General features: G+C 45.5%; 1 protein-coding gene and 1 long non-coding RNA gene across 3 annotated transcripts in view; one reads left to right on the top strand and one right to left on the bottom strand.

Annotated features, from left to right (window-relative positions):
- LOC138788603 (uncharacterized) overlaps window positions 1-8,316 on the top strand; it is an 80,288-nt gene extending 71,972 nt beyond the window's left edge. For both annotated transcript variants that reach the window (XR_011362621.1, XR_011362620.1), the window contains one exon: window positions 7,845-8,316. This is a non-coding gene — a long non-coding RNA (uncharacterized lncRNA). The remainder of the gene's footprint in view (window positions 1-7,844) is intronic.
- EDEM1 (ER degradation enhancing alpha-mannosidase like protein 1) lies at window positions 1,149-26,255 on the bottom strand. Its single transcript, XM_069966642.1, has 12 exons — window positions 25,895-26,255; window positions 21,086-21,158; window positions 16,198-16,301; window positions 8,740-8,911; window positions 8,044-8,227; window positions 7,771-7,945; window positions 6,751-6,871; window positions 6,501-6,671; window positions 5,112-5,185; window positions 4,516-4,612; window positions 3,826-4,020; window positions 1,149-2,312 (listed from the first exon to the last, which is right to left on the bottom strand). Exons 1-12 carry the CDS (start codon window positions 26,215-26,217, stop codon window positions 2,223-2,225), a joined length of 1,779 nt encoding a protein of 592 aa, XP_069822743.1. The 5' UTR covers window positions 26,218-26,255; the 3' UTR covers window positions 1,149-2,222.

The following is a 26,255-nucleotide window of genomic DNA, read 5'->3' as shown; positions in this document are numbered from 1 at the left end:
CCTAAACATGATATTATTACAAAAGGTGAACGTTGGCATTAATGACTGGAAGGACTGACAGCATTGAGCTAAGGACACTGCTCAGGCACTCAAGCGACCACATACATTCATCTAAACCGATGCCTAGGGTCTCCGACCAGCAGATGACTTCACATTCAAGGTTCCTATTGAAAAATCGTTCATATTTTCTTAATGATAAAATTTGCCAGGATTTGTAATTTTTACATAAATAAATATAAAAAAATAGGAGGCACAAACTGGAAATCCTTGTGTGTTTTGCCAAAACAGCTAAAGAGTCCACCAAAGGCCAAGTTATGGGAAGATCTCTAATGGCGGAAGGAGGCGGACGCTGCCACATCACATAATACACAGATCGACTACAGAGAGTCACTTTGGCAACTTGTTTGAAAGTAAACAATAACAATTTCTAGAGAAATGTCAGCGACAGGACAAAGCCCAAGTCTAGTCTTCTGTAAAGAAAGCATGAGCAGTGTATAATAAAGTTCTACAACTTTCTAATCAGTTTCTTGTACTTGCTGTCAGAAGATAGGAAAATTCTTGTGTATAGTTTGACCTAATTCTTCTCTCTGATGACTACTTGTTACAGCTCTATCCAGTCTAGGCAATCCTTTGTGACCTTCACAGCCTGGACTCCAGACTGATAACATTTTACCTACGCTGACACACTGTAGCAAACTATGTGATATACACTCTGTCCCGAGGAATGTTTAGACTGAAAACCTCAGCTGTAATGAATGATTCCCCCTATTCTTGACAGCCAGCAAAGATCTTGTAAATGACAAACAATTCACACAAAGTATATCAGAAGTTTGCAGAGCTGCTTATACACTGATTAAGCTTCAATGACATGAAACCAGAGTTTGTGAATGTTGCTACACATAACAGGGAATTCCATCTAAAAGGCATCTTGCAATTTTAGGCTGCATTCCCACGTTCCGTTATCCTGACGGATCACGGACGTGGAATGCATGTACCGGAGCCCCCCCGCGCCCGGACAGCATCTGTAATTAGATGCTGGGAGCGGGGGAAACTGTATTTATAGGTGCCGCGCGGCTGATTCATTACAGCGCGGCGCTTATGAATACAGTCTCCCCCGCTTCCAGCATCTAATTACAGATGCTGTCCGGGCGCGGGGAGAGTCCAGTACATGCATTCCACGTCCGTGATCCGTCAGGATCACGGAACGTGGGAATGCAGCCTAACAGATTTGGATCTTCCTCCGATTCACAACATGCTTTGTAAAGAGCCTAAACCCCTTTGGTGCTGCACAGAGGTTTGACAAACTGTTAGGGTGCTATTACACGGACCAATGACGGCACAATCAATACTGTAAAAGAGTGCCGATCTGCTAGAGTGCCTATTACATGGCCCAATAATCGTTTGGCAAGGGTTGCACGGACACTGTTAGCTATGTCCGTGCAGCCTTTGCCTAAACAGTTTTTACATTTCCGGTCTCCTCCTGCGCTCTGCTTCCTCCCTGGTCCCACGTGCTGCAGCTTCAGAGAGGCCAGTCAGAGTTGATAGAGCACTCAGCCAATCACTGGCCAGGACCACCGCGGCCAGTGATTGGCTGAGCGGCCTGTCAGTTGAGACAGACCACTCTGAAGCTGCAGCATGCTGGACCAGGGAGGACGCAGAGTGCCGGAGGAAACCAGGAACATGAATAGGTAACGTAAAAACTGTCTGTTGAATCAGCAGCCGCGCATCGCTATTACATGCAGCATAAAGAAATGATCAGCCGACAATCATTTCATCAGCTGATCGTTGTTTTTATTACACGGAGTGATAATCGGCCAAATCAGGCCGATTATCACTCCATGTAATAGACACAACGATCAGCCAATGAAACGATAATCGGCCTATTATCGCTCCGTGTAATAGGGTTCTTAGACAACAATGTTAGCTAGACCCTGCCTAAGACACATGGGTATAGACTGCCTTTGAAACAGCATCAATACAAGAAAATGCAAACAAAAATGGAAAGTTCCAGAGATTTCAGCAGCTTTGGAAGACAAAATGTTAAGTTCTCACAATCCCTGAGGTTTACATAGTCCCAAACAGGTTGGAGCTCTGGCACAGATGAGCTCTCCAACTGATGTGGTTTGTTGCATGCCCAGTATCTGTCAATGGTTTCCCCCTACAACTGTTGGAAGCCCTAGATGCATCCCAAGTAAGAGGACTCTCAGGTGGATGAGTGAACACTAAAGAAGCCCAACCATCTGATCTATCTGACGCATGTAGACGCTCTTCAGTGGCAAGGAGTATCTCCGCTCTTCAGGAACTCTGTAACACTGGATAGCAGAAAAAAACATGAGCACAAAAGACAATGCTGTTAGTGCCAAAACTTTATAGTAGGATTACAATTATAGCCCAAGAAAATATGTAAGTCATGCTGCCATATGTGATGTTGTAGCCTAGTTGTACTGTTTATTGAAGTCTTAGCTTACCCAAAATCTACCTATTGTTAGACTCAGGCTGCAACAGTGTCCCTCACTACATTAGGACACATCTTCTCCAGTCTATTTGTACTGTAAATAGATTATCAAACTGGGGCCACACAATTTGCAACCTTATATAGGCTTCCCACAATAAGTTGCTGGAATTGCTGGCCCACTCCTCCTCAGAGAGCTGCGGAAACTAAGGGCCCTATTCCACGGGCCAAGCAACGATGTAAATGAGCGCTGATCTGTTAGATCGGCGCTCGTTTACTGGGCCTATTTCCACAGCCCTGATGATTGTTAAGCGAGGGCTGCAGGGACATCATTACCTATGTCCTTGCAGCAATACATTACCTGTCCGGGCTTCTCCTCCGCTCAGTCTTTCTCCCCAGGTCCCGCTCGCAGCATCAGCGGCGGTCCTGGCCTGTGATTGGCTGAGCGGTCTGACAGTTCAGTTAGGCCGCTCCGGAGCTGATGCTGCACGCGGGACCCAGGAAGGAAGACTGAGCGGAGGAGAAGCCCTGCAGGTAATGTATGCTGCTCTGCTTGAATCGTCGGTCGCCCCCGCGCACCGTTATTCCACCGTAGAGATGAGCGGGTGGCGAACGATGGTTTTAGGTTTGAACCTAAATGAACGATCAGCCGATGACACGATCATCGGCTGATCGTTCTCTCTATTCCACCGAGCGATAATCGGCCGAATGGGGCAGATTCGGCCGATCATCGCTCCCGTGGAATAGGCCTCTAAGACTTGTAGGCCTCCTTTTTCTGCTCGCCAATACATTCTACATGGGACTGAGGTCAGGCCTTTGTGTCCTCTTTGTTGTCCTTTTGCAAGTATGCTTGAAGTTCTTGTCCATTGGAATTCCCTTTTGTGTCAAAGTTTTAACTTATTGGCTAATGTTCCCTCCTCATAATGCCATCTACATTCATCTCCATATAAAGGTCTGTAACCTGGCTTACTAATGCTTTTGATCAAATGAAGGTGAAAATTTGGAAATGCTCCCAAGGATGTACCAGACTGATGGAAACCAGATCAGTTAAAATAAATAACATACACAAAGACGTAGTTGACCACGTTTTTCTGTAGGTTAAAATTAAACAAATGAAAAAAGATACAGTGAAACAGATTTAAAAATGCAGTGTAACCTTAGCCTAAGAAAAGATTTTTTGAGGGAACTTCAGTGTATAGATTAAAGGAAGAGATCAGAGACAGAGCATAGATTCATATGAAATAAATCTATGCTCTGTAAATATTAGCATGCCAACACTGTTAGAATCTTACATCTTGTGTTGATGAAAGGTTGGGTAAGGGTAGAAGGATAGCTATGCTTCTCCACCTCTAAGCCTGCAGTCTGGCACTTACATTGGTGCTTGAATTGGCAGCTCGCAGCTTTGTTTGGGACAGCTTCTCAGGGTTGGCTTGTGCTTTTTGTTCAGGGTGAAAGATATCTTTCCAAGCTTTGTTCCTAAAACGAGGGTCAAGTGGAATCAAATGACCCTCTGTTGTAAAGATATATTTGTTGCCCGTTGTGTGCACTGGGTTTTCTTCATCAAATAGCTGACAACACAGTAAATACAAGATAGAGTTAAGTCACTTGTGGCACTAAACAGACAAGATACTAGGCAGCTAAGGGATTAGCCTTAACCCCCTAGTGACCAGGACAATTTTCATTTCTGCACTTTTGTTTTTTTCCTCCTTGTGTTAAAAAGGCCATACTGCTTTCATTTTTTTCATCTATAGATCCATATGAGTCCCCCCCCCCCCCAATTGTACTTGCTAATTTAATGCTTAGTTTTTCAGCTGAAGGCAGTCTGCAATACTCAAGGCCTAGCAGAGGCCCATGACCCTCGGCTGTTAATAGAGGACAGGAGCTGCTGGGTATAGAGAGATTCTGCAGCGCAAGTCCTCCCTATACCCCTTTTACAACACTATGACGGATACATCCTTCATCAGTCATTAAGGGGTTAAATGTCTCACTGTGGTCACCAGCTCTGCCCTACTGCAAAAGGGCTACATTCAAATGCAACCTGGTTAAACAGGGTCTGCTCTTACCAAGAATAAATATTTGCATGTTTCACTTAAGAAGAAACTTTCCATGCGATCCTCCTGAGACTTGTCCACCACATGATGCAGCGTTGCATAACCGCACCTGCAAAAAGTTCATGTTGAATTACAAACACAAAATGGGGGGTGGGACCCTGCTTTATAGGTAATGTGTCATCAGAAAATGGCCTATTGTTTAGAACAATGTTAAACATATTTAAGATTTTTTTAGATTTTATTTGATTTACATTTTAAAATAATCAGTCTGGCCAATGAGACTAGTAATAAGCTGACAAGCTTTCTGTACAGAAAACATTTCAGGTGTCACCACAGGTGTTCTTTGTATAGGATGTTCTTGAATGTGCTGCTGGGGGAACTTGAGGACTGACGTTGAAAAAAACACTGCTGTAAAACATATCTAAATGCTGTTAAACAGGAAAAGCTCAGACAATATGCTGCCCTCAAAATAATGTACAAAAGATGAAATTAGAAAATGGAAACTGATTTAAAAAAATAAATAAAAAAAAATGTCAGAAAAAAATGTAGGTAACAATTTATTTAAAACCCCTTTAAGAAAAGTGTGGGGTTATCTTCCATACACTTACTCAGCCTTGGCATGCTTCTCGAGACTCAGCAGTATATCCATTCCTACATGCAGATAAAAAGGATTCTTGGTGGCCTATGGAAACAGTAGGTTATTAGAGGTAAGAGCCAATATCTTGTGGAAAGCCAGAATATAGGTACATGTTTATGGTCCCCCAACACAGAATTAAGTCAAATAAGACACGAGTCAGTTCCGCTGACAGCCATTTTATGCCTATGGCCAGCTGCCACTAGAAAAAGTGTACCACTTTCAGACTAAGAGGTTATTCACACAATCTCCACAATCCGTCCGTAGCGCGGCTGTGTCAGTACACTAGTGTGAACTTTCAAATGATATTGGAGCTCCAGACATCATAATTAATCTTGATGCAGGAAACTCCGAGGTGCACTCCACAGGACACAGTCCGTGCTACGGACAGATAGTGGAGATTGTATGAATGCCCCCTTATTATGGAGTTTAACGGGATCTGTGACTTGCAAACAACCACAAATTAATAATTTACAAATTTACAAAGATTAAAACTCACCACCTATCCACATCTGATAGCCGATAAGTATGTGATCAGAAGGTGGCTCACTACTGGGACTCCCACAAAACATGAGAACAGGGGGGCTGTGTTCTCCATGTGAATGGAGTAGAGGTTAAATATTCAAGCTCCTGCTCTAGTTCCTCTCTATGGAACAAACAGAAATAGACGAGGACACTGTTCCGGAATTCTGTTGAGGTCCCAGTGGTCGGCTGCCCATCGATCAAATACTTATCACCTATGCTAGTGATAAGGATAACCTCTTAAACTATATATGTAAGAAGGGAAAGCAGAAATAGGATCTCTAGGCCCATTCTTAGATCTGAATGGTAGGGCCTCCTAACTTTGGGGAAAGACTACATAATTTCCAGCAGGATACGGCAGAATGAGACTGGATTTTACAACGGAACGAAAAAAAAGAAAGGGCCAAATTAGTATGGCAAGAGAAGGTGTTGCATATAAAATTGTATCACCACTGTTCAAACACTCCAGCACCTCCAGTAGGATAAAGAGTTATTTTTGATTTTTGTCCGAGAATTTACAGAGCTAAAATAAACACATGGGTTTACGCGTTTCGGCTCTCAGCCTTGTTCAAAACACAGTGATTGTGAACAAGGCGGATAGCCGAAACGTGTAAACCCATGTGCTTATTTTAGCTCTGTATATTCTCAGACGTAAATAAAAAATAACATTTTATCCTACTGGAGGTGCTGGAGTATTTCTATTTGAACATTGTTTAAGCTTCAATCTGGGCTTTCTGTGCACCACAGAAGAGATGTTGAGGCGGAGAGCTGAACTGGCTGTTTGTTTTGGATTGTATTGCCACTAGTAAAAAGCTTGGATGAACTGTACATGAAGCCTCACCTGGTACAAAAGGTAGGTAGACTCCACCAGTTCTGGTCTGAGCGGGTAGAAGGAAACATCAGGTGCCTGTAGCTGCCAGTTATACCTCTCGGGTAGAGCTCCATAGCGCTTCCAGATTGCATAGTAAAAGGCGTGAAGGCAAATAGCATCCTCTATGTCCCCTTTCAGGACCTGCATGAGAATAAAACAGAGCCAGAGTGAACAACTGTTCTGAGGAGTTTGCACACTAAAACATAAGGAGCAGTGCTACCTGCAGGCCTGGGAAGAAAGCCTGGAGAGAGTCTATCCACGTGTTCATTATCTGCCCATTAAACATGTTCACATTGACATATAGAGGAGGGTCCCCCTCACCTTCATTGCACGATTCCCTCCTGAGGAGAACAGACAGAAATTATGCCATAAGCCAAACAAACTGCAGTGGCACCTAAACATACTGTAAGGGTGCGTTCACACCTACAGCATCTGCAGCAGATTTTGCTGTGTAAATGAAATCTGCTGCAGAAAATCTGCTGCAGATCCTGTAGGTGTGAACGCACCATTAATTGTACGGATTAAATCTTATCCTCTATTATCCTCTATTCCTATCCAGAGCTGCACTGAGAATCATACCAATTCCCTGGTTAACTTCAGGCCACACCTCACAGTTCTCTGCTTCTCCTACTAAATTAAATGGCCATTGTAACTTGAAAAGAACTTTTGACATCTCAGAAGACATATCAAAAGTTTTGCTCGGTCAGGGTCTGGTTTTCCCCACCACTGACTGCGTTAGGAAAAGTGCTCAGCTAAGCTGCAGGAGATAGGGGTTGCAAATAGTCATATGGGCAGGGAGCGGCCCGTGACTAGTTATGGCTCTCTGTCAGCATGCTCTGAGGGGATGATTGACAGGCAGAGAGGCCACTAACGGGTCTCTGCCTGTCAATCATCCCAACACTGCGCTAATAGGCTGAGACTACCTACGGACAGCTCCCCGCCCAGATGACTAGTTGCCACCCCTTTCTCTGCCTCACGCACCAGAATAAAACTTCTTTTTCCCCCCATGTAAAGCTAGAGCTATACTGTGCAGCGAGGAACCATATCAGCATAATCGTGCTGATTGGTTCCATTTAAGTGTATTGTATATGGAAATTGGGAGATTAAGGGAGATGTGCGAGCATTTCACAAAATAGAATAACCCGACAAATAAAACACTACTTCTCTGCCAATGCATGGCATCACGGTAAACAATGGATTATCAATTCCCACAGTTACTCTTTTCACCCTCTATACATACCCTCTCCGTAGATGGTTCTGGATGCTTCTATAAGCCTCATTAAACATGTGTAAATCTTCATCTTCCCCAAACAGGATGTATGACTTCAGCAGATACTCAAAGAAAGAGTCCAGGCCAGCACCCAGGCCGCTCTGCTTCCCAACCCACTGACCAGTCTGTATATCAACCACATTGCCTGCAAGCAAACAACAAGGTGAGCACATGGTGAAAAATAAGAGAAGAAAAATGGTGACAAATAAGACCAGAGGTAGCCACCCCAAGAATCTACTTTACCCAGAAGTCCTGTGTTATTGTTCCGGAGGCTCCACAGAGCTTGTACAGCACGACGGGCCACCCACTCGAATGTGGAATCCCCAAGAAGGCGACTAAGGATTCCAAACTCCACTAGAAGAGACCCAGCCCCTGCAGTACAGGTCTCATTCAGGCTGCCAGGAGGGACCCCCTTCTGCAGGTTGACCTGGACACAAAAGAAAGGAAGACAGACGTGAGCTCCACGGATGAGAGATAGAGCTTATGAAAATGAATAATATGCTAAATAAACAACTGGTGCCAGCTAACAGCAGTATTTTACAATATATATCTGGAAACTAAGGGGGAGATTTATCAAACATAGTGTAAAGTAAAACTAGCTCAGTTGCCCCTAGCAATCAATCAGATCCCACTTTTCATTCCAAATGTGGAATATGATTGGTTGCTAGGGGCAACTGAGCCATTTCTACTTTACACCAATTTGATAAATCTCCCCAAAAATGTCCAATTATAACATCACACTTTTGTGGCTGAGTTAGTATCTGCATGGGGCAGCTGTGGTGCACCATTGAAGACAATGAGATGGTGATCTTTGCTGGAAACAAGGATGATGGGAGTGACTATTTTATAGAATCATTAGTTGTTCAATAAGTTTAACCTAAAGTACTCTTCTCTCTCCCCCCCATTAGTGCCAGTCATGTTTCAGCTCCTTCCACATACTCTTGGAAAAGGCATTCCCGTCCTGGTGTTTTCAAAGGCTGGAAGGAGTCGGACGGCGAGGTCATGTGCCATGTGCAAAAGTTCATTGTCATAGCCAATTATTGTCATATTGCCGAAGGGCTGTTTATTGTCAGTCAGGATGATATGTGCGGACAGGAGGCTCCCCAAGATCCTGTAGAGATGAAGTGAGACAGCTTAGGTGAAAATAAAGATACAAAAAAAAAAAAAAAAAAAAAAGTCAGCACAAATCTGTCAAACACAGTCTTAGGGTTCTAACAGACAAAGTAATTTTTCCTTTTCCCCGATTAACGATAAACGATTGCAAACAAGCACTTTTGAAAATTACCTGAAATCATTTTTCAGAATACAGGGAACGATCGTTTGTACACTGTAGTATACAAAGGATCCTGACAAGTGAACGATGAGAACATACACTGAAAGATTTGCAATCGATTAACAATGATTTTATGGTCGCCTCAAAAGATGGTATCATTGACATATGAACAAATTTTCGGTAGTTGTTTGATCATTGCCTGTATACACACAAAAAGATTATTGCCTAAATTCAAACGATTTAATGATTTTTCACATGATAATCTTTCCTTGTAGTAGGGCCCTTATAGCTTACTTGAAAGTTACGCATACCTAAACCTCAAACATATCCCCAGTCACATTTTGACTATTGCTAGTTTGTGCAAGTTAGTATAAATTAGGGAGACAAAGTACACAAAAAATACAACACAGCAAAGTGGTAAACGTAGCTATAGTGTGGCTGAAGATTAAAGGGGTATTCTGGGGAAAATGAACTTTTCCGATATCCACAGGGGAGATCACGGGGGGTCTGACCCCTGAACCCCCCGGCCATCTCTGTATCGGACCCTGGCCAACTCTGTTACGAATAGAGCCCTGGGTCAGCACGTGACCTGCGGCTCTTTTTTTATTCCTATGGAGCGACGGAAAGAGCCGAGCACAGTGCTCTTCCGGCGTAATCGGCTCTTTCCGACACTCCATATAAAAAAATGAATAGAGCCGCGGGTCACGTGCCAACCCAAGAGGGCTGTGGAGTCGGAGTTGGAGTTAGTTTTGACTGGAGTCGGAGTTGGAGTCAGAAAAAAATGTACCGACTCCGACTCTTGTAGAAATGTAAATGTAGAATTAAATTTTGATATGAATTTTACAAGTTTTGCTCATGAATATATATTATGAGCAACATTCTAATAGGAAACTGGCCCTATTACATAAGGGGGGTCATGGAAAAGTTGTCGGTCACTATTTGGCAGTTTGTTTCTGAGCTGCAAGAGTCCATTGTGTGGGGGGAGATCTGTGCTGTTCTCTTCCTAGATGCTGGATGACTGTATATGAGCAGCAGTGTAATATGAAGATATCCTGTGTAATATAGAGGAGGAGGAGAAGACATAAGTAGTGCAGCTGTAACCTCTGTCCTCAGTGTGGTGTTCTCTCTCTGGGAGAAGATTGTGTGTTTTTTCTTCAGTGTTCCATGGCTGCAGCTGTGTGTGTGTGTGTGTGTGTGTGTGTGTGTGTGCGTGCGTGCTATGGCTGCAGTAGGCTGTGTGTGTGCTATGACTACAGCAGGCTGTGTGTGTATGCTATGGCTGCAGCAGGCTGTGTGTGTGTGCTATGGCTGCAGCAGGCTGTGTGTGTGTGCGTGCACACTATGGCTGCAGCAGGCTGTGTGTATGTGTGCTATGGCTGCAGCAGGGTGTGTGTGTGTGGTGTGCGCTATGGCTGCAGCAAGCTGTGTGTGTGTGCGTGCGCGTGTGCTATAGCTGCAGCAAGCTGTGTGTGTGTGCGCGTGTGCTATAGCTGCAGCAGGCTGTGTGTGTGTGTGTGTGTGGTGTGCGCTATGGCTGCAGCAAGCTGTGTGTGTGTGCGCTATAGCTGCAGCAGGTTGTGTGTGTGCGCTATGGCTGCAGCAAGCTGTGTGTGTGTGTGTGTGTGTGTGTGTGTGTGTGTGTGTGTGTGCGCGCGCGCTATAGCTGCAGCAGGCTGTGTGGGTGGGTGTATGCTATGGCTGCAGCAGGGTGTGTGTGTGTGTGTGTGTGTGTGTGTGTGTGTGTGTGTGTGTGTGTGTGTGTGTGTGTGTGTGTTATTGCGTGCCCCCACAGTGACCTTCTATATCAGTGTGTGTGACCCCCTGTATATCACTATGGCTGACCTCTATATCACAGGGATCTGGCATTGTTGGCAGAGTTTCTTTAAGTATGGTGAATATTTAGTTAGAAACATAGAAGAATGTCAGCAGGAAAAGACCACCTGCTCCATCTAGTCTAGTTCTGAGTTTTTCAGGACATGGAGGCTGGAGTCTGGCTGCATCCACTGCACACACAGGAGAAGCTGGTTTATATATTTCAGAAGTCGCCCCAGGATCATGTAGGACACTAGGGAGGAGCCGTTGAGCCAGTGTGATAAATAACTCCCCTGGTATATGACTGGCCATTTATGAAGGAGCAGGAGTCGGTGCTGATAAAATTCTATTCCTAACAGAGTCGGCTAGGGTCTGATCCAGAGATCGCTGGGGGCTTTCAGGGGGTCACACACAAACACCCCCCCCCCCACCACCACCACCACCACCGTGATCCCCTACTTTCCCCCTATCCTGTGGATAGGGGAAAGTTCATTTTCCCCGGAATACCCCTATAGGCTAGGTTCACACTATGTAACTGTGCGGCTGTATTTTTTATGCGGCTGTAAATGTGCGGATGAAACTCCGGCCGTGGGAAAAAATAGACAAGCGGCTCAAAACATACGGTCATTTACTTTGAAATCTGGTTCAACTAAAAATAACAAATAAAATCTTAAGAAAGTGATGCAAACACCTTTGGATGCATCTGGGAAAGCAGGGAACACAGTTTACATGAATTGCTATTACCGGGGTTTGCGATCCTCTGCACTAATGCCGATGTCTCTCATGGTTAATCTATTAAAATAATAAAACACATTTTCGTTGTAATAAAGTCCCTTTCGTTGTTCAATAATTAAATTTAAACTAATCCATCATTTTGCAATTAAATATACTGTTAAAATAAATAGATATATAAATAAATGTATATTTATATATATATTTATTTTTTGACAGTATATTTAATTGCACAATGATGGATTCGTTAGAATTAAATTATTGACCAACGAAACTGAATTTATTTCAACGAAATTGTGTTTTATTAATTAAATATTAATTGGTACAGGAAGCTCCATAAGCCGTTAATTCATATTGCCGGCAATAGAGCTTTCTGTACTAATCATCACTTTACTTTAATGAAAACATCAAATATTTCTTCTAATTATGTTATCACAATAGCATTATTAGAAGAAACATTTAGAATTATATGTGCGCTCAGCTGATTGGCTGATCGGCTCAGCGCACATATAATGAGCCGGTCCGCAGTACAGTGACTTCATTGTGCTGCGGACCAGCGAAGAGGACACATCGGGGTGAGTATAGAGCTCTCCCCACCCCCTCCCCAGCACTGCACCCCTCCCAGCAAGGAAGGGGGGGGTCAGTTAACCCCTTCCTTGCTGGGATGGGTGCAGTCTGACATCAGTCTGGCCCCCAAGGGGTTAAGGGGGATGCAATACATCCTCCCTTAACCCCTTGGGGGCCAGACTGTAAGCAGCGATCTGTAAAGATGCTGCATACTGTAAGGAGCACAACACCGCTCACAATGATGGGTGTTGTGCTCCTGCTTGTGTGTTTCTCCCTTTTTGTTTTTCAGATATCGGTATCCTGTGGATTACGTCGGATTACGTGGACTACGTCGATGACCAGCGTTTTTTTAATGTTTTTTTTTTATAAAATGGTCAATGAGGGGTGTGGGGGTGTTTTTATTTGAATAAAAAAAAAATTTAACTTGTGTCTTGTCTTTATTTCTTTACTTTATAGATTTAGTAGTGGAAGCCGTCTAATAGACGGAATCCATTACTAAGTTGGGGCCTAGTGTTAGCCGGTATAAAATGGCTAACACTAACCCCCTATTATTACCCCAGTACCCAATGCCACCAGGGGTACTGGGAAGAGCCGGGTGCCAGTGGTCCCGGAGCGTCAAAATTGGCGCTCCTGGACCGGGCGGCAGCAGGCTGGTAAGATTTAGGCTGGGGAGGGCCTAAACCAATGGCTCTTCCCACCCTGGTGTTACCAGGCTGCTGTCGTTTGGTTTTTAACCCGGCTGGTTATAAAAATAGGGGGGGGGGACCCTATGCGTTTTTTTTAAATTAATTATTTATTTATTTAAAAAAAAAAAACCCGCATAGGGTCCCCCCCTATTTTTATAACCAGCCGGGTTAAAAACCAAACGACAGCAGCCTGGTAACACCAGGGTGGGAAGAGCCATTGGTTTAGGCCCTCCCCAGCCTAAATCTTACCAGCCTGCTGCCACCCGGTCCGGGAGCGCCAATTTTGACGCTCCGGGACCACTGGCACCCGGCTCTTCCCAGTACCCCTGGTGGCATTGGGTACTGGGGTAATAATAGTGGGTTAGTGTTAGCCATTTTATACCGGCTAACACTAGGCCCAAACTTAGTAATGGATTCCGTCTATTAGACGGCTTCCACTACTAAGTCTATAAAGTAAAGAAATAAAGACAAGACACAAGTTAAAAAAAATTTTTATTCAAATAAAAACACCCCCACACCCCTCATTGAACATTTTATTAAAAAAAAAAACATTAAAAAAACGCTGGTCATCGACGTAGTCCACGGAATCCGACGTAATCCACAGGATACCGATATCTGAAAAACAAAAAGGGAGAAACACACAAAAAACACACAAACAGGAGCACAACACCCATCATTGTGAGCGGTGTTGTGCTCCTTACAGTATGCAGCATCTTTACAGATCGCTGCTTACAGTCTGGCCCCCAAGGGGTTAAGGGAGGATGTATTGCATCCCCCTTAACCCCTTGGGGGCCAGACTGATGTGAGACTGCACCCATCCCAGCAAGGAAGGGGTTAAGTGACCCCCCTTCCTTGCTGGGAGGGGTGCAGTGCTGGGGAGGGGGTGAGGAGAGCTCTATACTCACCCGATGTGTCCTCTTCGCTGGTCCGCAGCACAATGAAGTCACTGTGCTGCGGACCGGCTCATTATATGTGCGCTGAGCCAATCAGCCAATCAGCTGAGCACACATATAATTCTAAATGTTTCTTCTAATAATGCTATTGTCATAACATAATTAGAAGAAACATTTGATGTTTTCATTAAAGTAAAGTGATGATTAGTACAGAATGCTCTATTGCCGGCATATGAATTAACGGCTTATGGAGCTTCCTGTACCAATTAATATTTAATTAATAAAACACATTTTCGTTGAAATAAAATCAGTTTCGTTGTTCAATAATTTAATTCTAACGAATCCATCATTTTGCAATTAAATATACTGTTAAAATAAATAGATATATAAATAAATGTATATTTATATATCTATTTATTTTTTGACAGTATATTTAATTGCACAATGATGGATTCGTTAGAATTAAATTATTGAACAACGAAACTGATTTTAACGAATCCATCATTGTGCAATTAAATATACTGTCAAAAAATAAATATATATATAAATATACATTTATTTATATATCTATTTATTTTAACAGTATATTTAATTGCAAAATGATGGATTCGTTAGAATTAAATTATTGACCAACGAAAGGGACTTTATTACAAAGAAAATGTGTTTTATTAATTTAATATATTAACTATTAGAGGCATCGGCATTCGGCATCATTGCCGGCTATTTTTGAAGTACTCCTTACGGACCGCCTGTCAATCCTCGGCCGCATGTCCAGCCGCAAACAATGGTCTTGTTCATTTTTTACGGGTCCGTTTACGATCGGGCCGTAGATTCATACATAGTGTGCACTGTGCAGCCGTATATCCTATACTTTCCAGCGTACGCATGAACCAACAAAAATACCGCCGCACAATTACAGCCGCAAATACAGCCGCACAGTTACATAGTCTGAACCTGGCCTTAAGCTGTTCCAACTGAAGGCCATTACAATTTAACAAAAATGACCTAAAAACTGCTAACAGTTCTGACTGCAGCTCTGTCACTGTCTAGAGCAGTGATTTTCAACCTTTTTTGAGCCGTGGCACACTTTTTATACTTAAAAAATCCCGGGGCACACCACCAACCAAAATGCCACAAAATGACACTAAAACAGTACATATTATACATATATATATATATATATATATATATATATATATATATATATATATATATATATATATATATATATTATATAATATATAATAATATAGATTCTAAATGTATTTATACTCACTCAGTGTGAAATCTGGGCCTGTTTTCTTCTCCCCCCTGTGCTTCTCTCCACCATACTTCTCCCCCCTACTTCTCTCCTGTGCTTCTCTCCGCCATACTTCTCTCCTGTGCTTCTCTCCACCATACTTATCCCCCCTGCTTTTCTCCTGTGCTTCTCTCCACCATACTTCTCCCCCCTGCTTCTCTCCTGTGCTTCTCTCCACCATACTTCTCCCCCCTGCTTCTCTCCTGTGCTTCTCTCCACCATACTTCTCCCCCCTGCTTCTCTCCTGTGCTTCTCTCCACCATACTTCTCCCCCCTACTTCTCTCCTGTGCTTCTCTCCACCATACTTCTCTCCACCATACTTCTCCCCCCTGCTTCTCTCCTGTGCTTCTCTCCACCATACTTCTCCCCCCTGCTTCTCTCCTGTGCTTCTCTCCACCATACTTCTCCCCCCTGCTTCTCTCCTGTGCTTCTCTCCACCATACTTCTCCCCCCTGCTTCTCTCCTGTGCTTCTCTCCACCATACTTCTCCCCCCTGCTTCTCTCCTGTGCTTCTCTCCACCATACTTCTCCCCCCTGCTTCTCTCCTGTGCTTCTCTCCACCATACTTCTCCCCCCTGCTTCTCTCCACCATACTTCTCCCCCCTGCTTCTCTCCACCATACTTCTCCCCCCTGCTTCTCTCCACCATACTTCTCCCCCCTGCTTCTCTCCTGTGCTTCTCTCCATCATACTTCTCCCCCTTGCTTCTCTCCTGTGCTTCTCTCCACCATACTTCTCCCCCCTGCTTCTCTCCAGTGCTTCTCTCCACCATACTTCTCCCCCCTGCTTCTCTCCTGTGCTTCTCTCCCCCCTGCTTCTCTCCTGTGCTTCTCTCCACCATACTTCTCCCCCCTGCTTCTCTCCTGTGCTTCTCTCCCCCCTGCTTCTCTCCCCTGTTTCTCCCCCATCCCCAGGTTTCTCTCCCCCATTGTTTTCTCCTGTATCACAGGAGCACCATAGTTTGGGGAACTTTCCCCGCGGCACACCCGACCATGTGTCGCGGCACACTAGTGTGCCACGGCACACTGGTTGAAGATCACTGGTCTAGAGGAGACAAGATGTAACTCAAGAGCAATACAAGACAGATGCCGTCACCTATAACAAGATCGCACCCCGGTCTAGGCATCCACTTACCTTATATTTGCCTCAAACACCTGCACAGTGGAATCCTTATCAAAAGTCACAGTGTCAATCACCAGGCGCACGGCTCTCTGAAACTCGGTGACATTGCCCATGACCTAAAAAGATACAACACTTAATGTATAGTGGACTTATGATGGTTCGCTCTGGTTACAATGTCCTGACCGCTAGCTACTGTGCCGTCTAAAGCTGATAAAGCTTCAGTGCTCACTGCCAGCAGAGGAAGAGGAGTGATTTCTGTAGTGGTGAGAGAAGCAGCAATAACAACTGATTTGGCCACTCTGACACCAGGTCCACTGTATGTGAAAGACACATTTAGGCTGCGTTCACACTAAGTATATTTCAGTCAGTATATTTCAGTCAGTATTGCAACCAAAACCAGGAGTGGATTAAAAACACAGAAAGGCTCTGTTCACACAATGTTGAAATTGAGTGTATGGCCGCCATATAACAGTAAATAACTGCCATTATTTCAATATAACGGCCGTGTTCTAAAATAACAGCAAATATTTGCCATTATATGGCGGCCATCCACTCAACTTCAACATTGTGTGAACAGATCCTCTGTGTTTTTAATCCACTCCTGGTTTTGGTTGCAATACTGACTGAAATATACATATACTGACTGAAATATACGTAGTGTGAACGCAGCCTTAAGAGAACCCACCATCTGCAGAGCTGGGCGATGCCCGACACCACACTGACGACTTGTCAACATTTTAGGCTTGTGTCAGTTTTTACTGTCAGGAAGGTTTACTGATAAGGAGGCTTCAGGAAGACATCAGTATTTACTGACATTAATCAGTGTTTATGTTATGGGTCCCTGACTGGATGTTACCTGCAGCTCCATCATCAGACACAGCCCTGCAGGCTCTGTGCTCATAGTGCGGCTCCATCATCAGACACAGCCCTGCAGGCTCTGTGCTCATAGTGCAGCTCCATCATCAATAGTGCAGCTCCATCATCAGACACAGCATTGCAGGCTCTGTGCTCATAGTGCAGCTCCATCATCAGACACAGCATTGCAGGCTCTGTGCTCATAGTGCGGCTCCATCATCAGACACAGCCCTGCAGGCTCTGTGCTCATAGTGCAGCTCCATCATCAGACACAGCGCTGCAGGCTCTGTGCTCAGTGCGGCTCCATCATCAGACACAACCATGCAGGCTCTGTGCTCATAGTGCGGCTCCATCATCAGACACAACCATGCAGGCTCTGTGCTCATAGTGCGGCTCCATCATCAGACACAACCATGCAGGCTCTGTGCTCATAGTGCGGCTCCATCATCAGACACAGTGCTGCAGGCTCTGTGCTCATAGTGCAGCTCCATCATCAGACACAGCCCTGCAGGCTCTGTGCTCATAGTGCAGCTCCATCATCAGACAACCCTGCAGGCTCTGTGCTCATAGTGCGGCTCCATCATCAGACACAGCCCTGCAGGCTCTGTGCTCATAGTGCGGCTCCATCATCAGACACAGCCCTGCAGGCTCTGTGCTCATAGTGCGGCTCCATCATCAGACACAGCATTGCAGGCTCTGTGCTCATAGTGCGGCTCCATCATCAGACACAGCGCTGCAGGCTCTGTGCTCATAGTGCGGCTCCATCATCAGACACAGCCCTGCAGGCTCTGTGCTCATAGTGCAGCTCCATCATCAGACACAGCATTGCAGGCTCTGTGCTCATAGTGCAGCTCCATCATCAGACACAGCCCTGCAGGCTCTGTGCTCATAGTGCGGCTCCATCATCAGACACAACCATGCAGGCTCTGTGCTCATAGTGCAGCTCCATCATCAGACACAGCATTGCAGGCTCTGTGCTCATAGTGCGGCTCCATCATCAGACACAGCATTGCAGGCTCTGTGCTCATAGTGCAGCGCCATCATCAGACACAGCCCTGCAGGCTCTGTGCTCATAGTGCGGCTCCATCATCAGACACAACCATGCAGGCTCTGTGCTCATAGTGCAGCTCCATCATCAGACACAGCATTGCAGGCTCTGTGCTCATAGTGCGGCTCCATCATCAGACACAGCATTGCAGGCTCTGTGCTCATAGTGCAGCGCCATCATCAGACACAACCATGCAGGCTCTGTGCTCATAGTGCGGCTCCATCATCAGACACAACCATGCAGGCTCTGTGCTCATAGTGCGGCTCCATCATCAGACACAACCATGCAGGCTCTGTGCTCATAGTGCGGCTCCATCATCAGACACAGCGCTGCAGGCTCTGTGCTCATAGTGCGGCTCCATCATCAGACACAACCATGCAGGCTCTGTGCTCATAGTGTGGCTCCATCATCAGACACAGCCCTGCAGGCTCTGTGCTCATAGTGTGGCTCCATCATCAGACACAAGCGTGCAGGTTCTGTGCTCATTGCGGCTCCATCATCACACACAACCGTGCAGGCTCTGTGCTCATAGTGTGGCTCCATCATCAGACACAAGCGTGCAGGTTCTGTGCTCATTGCGGCTCCATCATCACACACAACCGTGCAGGCTCTGTGCTCATCCACACACAACCACGTTTTGAGAACTCTGCACTTTTGCTTTACATTGCATTCTGAACCCTTTCAAATTTTCACATTTTGTTGAAAAGAAAAATACAAAATCACATTTTCCCCTAATCAATCTTTACTGTAAAAGAAAAACTAAAATATTGCACTGACATCAGGACTGGATCAGGTTTTCATTAGGAATCTCTCTATATTTTATTCCATTCACCTTCCCCTCCAACCCTGACCAGTCTTCCCTGTCCCAGTCAGCGTGAAACACCCCCACAGCATGATGTGCCACCACCATGCTTCACTGTATGAATGGCACTGGGCAGGAGACAAGCAGTGCCTGGTTTCCATTCTAGACATGATGCTTAGAACTGAGGTGAAAAGGTTTAATTTAATTTAATTTAGGTTTAATCTCAGTCTCATCAGACCAGAAAATCTTGTTTCTCAGTCTGAGTGTCCTTAGGTGTTTTCTTTTATTTTCGCACACTTCAAGTGTGCTTTCATGTCTTTCACAGATTCACAAGCTCCATAGATACGGTTGTGTCAGTACAGCAGTGTGGACATTTAAAGGGGTATTCCACCCATATTTTTCCTATTTGTAAATAACCCACCCATAGGTCGACATATTTTTAGGATGGAGTGATTATAACCCTGCCCAGTGAAGAGAGAGAGGGCATGTTATCCACTGACAACAGCTTCAGTGGGCCGTGCCTCCAGTAACAGTGTGTGTCCTCTGCCTGCACACACACAGGAGCAGGACCCCTTTCTTATGTCCCAGTCATTGTGTGCTGCTCACTGTTCTGTAACACAGCCTACTGCAGAGACTGAGAAACACCATGACTGTGAATTCACAGTCTTGTAGCTCGCATTCCCCCCACCCTTGGCCACTGGCCTCCTGCAGCAATCCCTAGCCCGACCTCCCCCCAGCTCCGACCTCAGCCATTGGCCGCCCGCAGCAGTGCCCCCCCACCCCAGACCTCAGCCACCTGCAGCAATATCCCCCGACCTCTCCCACGTCCCCCTTCATCCTGCTACAGTCACGTACATGAGATCTATATAGCCGCTCAACTCCTATTCAGTTTAAAAATGTAAAGGAATCACATGGTTACCCCTCCCTAAATGAAAATCTGTCACTTAAAAGCTCCTCTTTGGCTACCGTCACAGCAATCCCCCCTTCTTTGTGGACTGACCGGATCTACAGAATGTGTGAACCTGGCTTTATACTGTGGAAAGACTGGTTTCTGGCCACTTTGCCCTAAGGCCCAGACTGGAGTGCTGCAGTGTTGACCTCCTAGACGTTTCTCCCATCTGCGCACAGGATTGTTGGAGTTTAACCAGACTGACCACTGGGTTCTTGGTCACCTGTCTTACAAGGCTTTCTCCCCCAATTATTTAGTTTGCTAGGGTAGTCCTGGCTGTTCCAACCTTTGTTTCTGCACACAATCCTATCTCTAAGCTCTACAGGCCGCTCTTCCCTCCTCCTGCTTAGTGTTTGCTCTGATGTACACTGTCAATTGTGAGACCTTATAAACACAGGGATATGTCCATCCAGATCATATCCAGTCAACTGAATTTACCACTAATGACTCCATTCAAGGTGTACAAACATCTCAGACATGTTCAAGAGAATCAGGAAGGCCCCAGAGCTAAAAAGCTCAATGTGTCATAGCAAAGGGTCTACTTATAGCCGTGCAGAATTTTAGTTTTTCCATTTCAATAAATTTGTAAAAATTTCTAAAATTATGTTTTCACTGACTGCAAATTAATGGAGGAACACTTTTTCACAACAAAAATGTGAAAAATGTTAAAGGGTCTGACCTTCCTAATACATTGTGTGTCTTCAACTGTGTTTCCCATTAAGGGTGTGTTCACACGTACAGCATCAAATCTGCGCAATCAAATCTACTGTGACTCTGTTACGTGTGAACTAAAAGGGTTTTCTGAGCAAACATGATTTAAGTGAAGAGCTGAGCTGCAGTAACCAGGCACGGCCACTACACAGTTAATGGAGCCAACTGCTTCCAGCCCCATCCACTGTGTAGTGTGAGCGCCATGGTTGTGCTGAGCAGCTGATCAATGGGGGTGGCCAGGTGCTGGGGTGTACTCTAGGAGATGTAGTCTTTCCATATTTTTATTACAGTCCATTCTAGTCTATAGCCCAGAGGAAGGCGACTACTAGCAGTAGCTTTGGATACATAAAGCCACTGAATTACCAAGTTACTTCCTATATGTAGCCAGTTATTAAGAACTGTGAATGTGACTGGGGTAGAAGATGTGACGTGAAGTTTAGCAGAGCGCTTATACTTTGGGATATTAGTAGCTTGTAACCAGACACTGTAGAGACCTGGGATTACGGGAAGGAAGACAGATCGGTCAGTCACTCACCGCCAGGGTGTCCAGGGCATCAATCAGGGTAAGAGAATAGTTTCCAAGGACATCATTGATGTTAAGATTTGAACTGAAACAACATAGTCAAAGGAATTACTAGTACCTGGAGGCAGAGAGACCCCCACACCAAGGACGGGGACACAACCCTTCATGGGCACACAGCAAGTAATAACCACTCTGTCACTTTAAGGATTTTACAACCATTATAAAGTTAACCTACCAGTAACATATATGACTTGTAGTGGTTTTCTAATACACTTAAAGAGAATCTTTAAAATGATGACAAAAATACATGGAGGTCTGTTTAAAGGGGTTGTCCAGGCAAAATAAAAAACTGAAGGACAGCAAGGGACGGTATAAACATAACAAACAAGTTATAAACTCCTCTCCTTGTAAACTATGTATGTGGCGATACTACCTGGGGACGCCTACCTAATGGGGGAAATGACCTCCTGGGTGCACCTGTCTATCTACTAGAACAACCTACTTAATTGAAAGGGCTCACACCACTCCGCCCAGGCTAAGGGGGGCACTTAACACTTTATATATGCCCAGGTATTGTTTATTTGCATTACTGTAAACTTTATACTTCTTCTGGCTATAGACACTCAGAAATTCTCTGAGAAGTATTTTGCCTGGACAGCCCCTTACTCATTACAGGTAGCGGGCTCAGTGCATGGGATTGCCTGTATTGAGTCTCCCCTGGCCTTGCCTCTCAATTATGAAGCTCTGACATGCAGACATGAGACCGCTAGAGCTAGAAATCAGAGCTGAGAAAAGAGGTCAGGAAGCCTATAGCGCAGAGATCAGGGCACCTAACAAGAAGAGCCCGCCTCCTGGGCACATACTATGGCAGCGGGTGGAAGGTTAAACAGTTTCCTCAAAGTCACACAAATGAAAAGTCAGGGATCATTGCACCCCCTTCCCGACCTCTCTATAAGGCTGTCAGCAGGTCAGCCTCATTCACTTCAGGTGAACTGACCTACAATGACCCTCAGGCTATGCTCACACAATGTATATATATTTTTTGTAAAACTATGGCCGTTGTTGCCGATTGCAACAACGGCCGTGAGTAATACGAAAATATATGTTACGCTGCTGTCTATGGAATCCCGGACGGAGTGTATACACATAGTATACACTCCGCCCGGGATCCCTAGCAGCGCTACGAGAAACGGACAGTACACACAGTGGAGCAAGCGGCTCCAGCCGGACGCTCCATTGTGTGCTGTGGGGAGTTCTGATGCGGGTGTGCACGGATGCGCCCGCATCAGAACTCAGCGGCGCTAAAGATCATCCAGCCGGGATGATCTCTTCTGAGACCGGCCGTTCTGTGACCCGGCCGGTCTCATACAATGTGTGAACATAGCCTCAATATGTTAGCAGAGTGGTGCTCTATCTGGAAGAAAGCAGTGTTTCCTTGCAAACAGAAAACTTTGCTAACTACCTCCCCTGCATTAAAACAATAAGTGAGCACATACTTACCTCCCTCACTGCTTCAGCGGTCAGATTTTTCGGTCCCGACTACACTTAAATTCTTCTGATGATGTCTGGGCGCGCTCAGACAATCATGGAACTGACAGAACAGGAGCAATGCCGGGAATGGAAGAGACAGAGCAGAAGCAGTGAGGGAGGTGGATAGGAGCTTTTTTATAGTTAAATGCAGGAGAAGGCAGTCAACAAGGTATTCTATGTGCAGGGAAAATCCCTTTAACCCTGGACAACCCCTTTAGTAAGGCTGCAGAGCAGGGAACGTCATTACTAGAGATGAGCGAACCTCGAGCATGCTCGAGTCCATCTGAACCCGAACTTTCGGCATTTGATTAGCGGTGGCTGCTGAAGTTGGATAAAGCCCTAAGGCTATGTAGAAAACATGGATATAGTCATTGGCTGAATCCATGTTTTCCAGACAACCTTAGAGCTTTATCCAAGTTCAGCAGCCACCGCTAATCAAATGCCGAACGTTCGGGTTCGGATCGACTCGAACCCGAACCCGGTTCTCTCATCTCTAGCATTACAGATCTCCCTTTTTCTCTGTACTAGGGGTGAGGTGGTAAACCGTAGTCTATGGCTCCTTCTCAACTATACAGGGTGGACATAGGAGACAATTCTATTCAGAGGAATGGATGTAAGTAATCTATATGCAAGAACAGCACAGCATATGTCTATAAGTGTGTGGCCAAGACAAGGTGGGACTGTGTAGATGACAGGACTGTTAATCAATATATTCCATTTTGGTATCAGGGACTGCCCCCAGCGTGCCAAAAGACTTAATTTACATGTATGGAATTGGATATGGTAAAGGGCATGACTGACTAGAAAAAGACAGATATGTATGTAATCAGAACACCTCCAGGTACATACATCTGTTAGTTTCCCTTTAAATTATGGCAGCTGCGTACTGACTACTACTTAACATCCTAACACGAGTGTATATGTGATGTTTATGTCGCTCCCTGCTGCTCCACCCCAGGTGCCTGGAAAACTGGATCCAGTCCTAGGAAGCTTCTCCCAGGATTGGATCCCACTTTTCCAGGCATCTAGGAAGGAGCAGCACGGACTTCAAGGGCAGCTGGCTGATAAGCAGATTGCCGAGCTAACAAAGCTATTTGCTTTGTTTGTACTGTAGATTTGCTTATCAAAGCTCATTGCTTTGGTTTAAAAGCTCCCTGTACTGGGTGAGAGGCGGAGCGGGGGAGGGGCATTGCTTGAACAGGGTGGTCTTCAGCACTGTACTATGACCCAGAAAATCTCCCTCACCTTCCAAATCATAGCAGATCCACTTCAGGCTGGGGCTTACATCAGGGGACAGGACTGTGGGGGTAATCTCTTCATAGCTGTAACCCCTCTCTCCCCGGACAGAGAGTGCTGCTATACCCACATCTGTCCTGCTCATTCCTTCATGCTCCCTGCAGCCTCTGTCAGACCTTGTGTTCCCCATCCTCTCCATTCCTGCTATACTGTGCCTGGCTTTACACACTGCTGCTATACTGTGCCTGCACTCACACTCAGCCATATACACTGCTGCTATACTGTGCCTGCACTCACACTCAGCCATATACACTGCTGCTATACTGTGCCTGCACTCACACTCAGCCATATACACTGCTGCTATACTGTGCCTGCACTCACACTCAGCCATATACACTGCTGCTATACTGTGCCTGCACTCACACTCAGCCATTCACACTGCTGCTATACTGTGCCTGCACTCACACTCAGCCATTCACACTGCTGCTATACTGTGCCTGCACTCACACTCAGCCATTCACACTGCTGCTATACTGTGCCTGCACTCACACTCAGCCATTCACACTGCTGCTATACTGTGCCTGCACTCACACTCAGCCATTCACACTGCTGCTATACTGTGCCTGCACTCACACTCAGCCATTCACACTGCTGCTATACTGTGCCTGCACTCACACTCAGCCATTCACACTGCTGCTATACTGTGCCTGCACTCACACTCAGCCATTCACACTGCTGCTATACTGTGCCTGCACTTGCACTCAGCCATTATGGGGACCTGCACCTCCATCCTGTATCTACAAACTACTGCTGTTTTTTCAGGGTTATGCACTTACTTTACATTATATACCACATGCTGATTGCTATACTGTACAGTAACTTATAATATCACAAATTTAGCTGCTTATAAATGTTTGTTTCATCTGCTATACATGTTATTCAGAATAAAAAAAAAAATCATTATTTTTGGGGTGTGGAACCAACTGTCTGCATTTCAGTGATTTCTTATGGAAAATTTGCTTTGGTTAAGAGTGGATTTGGATTACAAGCACGGTCCCGGAACGAATTCTGCTCGTAATCCAAGGCACCAGTGTATGGGTCATGTATATAAGGACAGTATATGGGATGTATAGGTAACATATACAGTGGTGCCTGTAATCCAAATCCGCTCTTAAACCAAAGCAAAACTTCCCATAAGAAATCACTGATATGCAGAACATTGGTTCCTCGCCCCAAAAATAATGATTTTGTATTCTGAATAACATGTAACACGAATGAAACAAAGATTTAGAAAACGCTGGATATGTGATATTATAAGTTACTGTACAGTACAGCAACCAGCATGTGGAGTATAATGTATAGTAAGGGCATAACCCTGATAACACAGCAGCAGTGTAGGTACAGGATGGAGCTGAATATCCCCATAATGGCTGAGTGTGAGTGCAGACACAGTATAGCAGCAGTGTGTATAGCTGAGTGTGAGTGCAGGCACATTATAGGAGGAATGGAGAGGATTGGAAAGTATGAAGTATGGGAGTATGAAGAAATAAGCAGGACAGATGTGGGCACATACATGCAGCACTCTATGTCTGGGGAGAAAGGGGTTACAGCTATGAAGAGATTACCTCCACAGTCCTGTCCCCTGATGTAAGCCCCAGCCTGAAGTGGATCTGTCATGATTTGGAAGGTGAGGGAGACTTCCTGGGTCAGAGTACAGTGCTGTAGACCCCGCTATGCAGACCATACCCCTCCTCCACTCGCCCTCCCACCCAGTACAGGGAGCTCTTAAACCAAAGCAAAGCTCTTAAACCAAGTCACAATTTTGAAAAACTGTGAGCTCTTAAACCAAAACTCTCTTAAACCAAGGTACCACTGTATAGGCCATGTATATAAGGACAGTATATGGTGTGTGTGTATATATATATATATATATATATATATATATATATGCCATGTATATAAGCACAGTATATGGGACATATATGGACCATGTATATAAGGGGGAGCCGGGTCCTCGCTGCTGTCACCGGAGCGGTCCGCTGTGGAGAGACTTACGGGTTCCCGGTGTCTGGCCCTCGGCCCCGGCACAGGATGGGGTTGAGCTCGTCCTCCGGGAAGGCGTATCTCATGTAGTTGTCGTAGCCGAAGGAGAACATGCCCCGGGCCATTTCCCGCATCTCCCGGCGCAGTCCGGTCGGGAAGGAGCTGTACATGCGCCCATACTCATCCCCGAGGTGGAAGCGTCCATATGAGGTGCGGCACACCGCCGCCCGGGCCGACCTCGCTGCCCGCACCACCCCCGGAGAGATGAAGCCCCTCAAAGCATGGAGCCCGAGCCGGAGCAGGAGCAGCCCCAGCAGCACCGACCACCAGCGCATCCCGGTCCCGACACTTCCGGGACACGCCCCGCCGCCTG

This window comes from Dendropsophus ebraccatus, chromosome 4, assembly GCF_027789765.1.
Source record: "Dendropsophus ebraccatus isolate aDenEbr1 chromosome 4, aDenEbr1.pat, whole genome shotgun sequence".
In the NCBI taxonomy this organism is placed as follows: Eukaryota; Metazoa; Chordata; class Amphibia; order Anura; family Hylidae; genus Dendropsophus; species Dendropsophus ebraccatus.
This window is presented reverse-complemented; position numbering and strand designations above follow the sequence as displayed.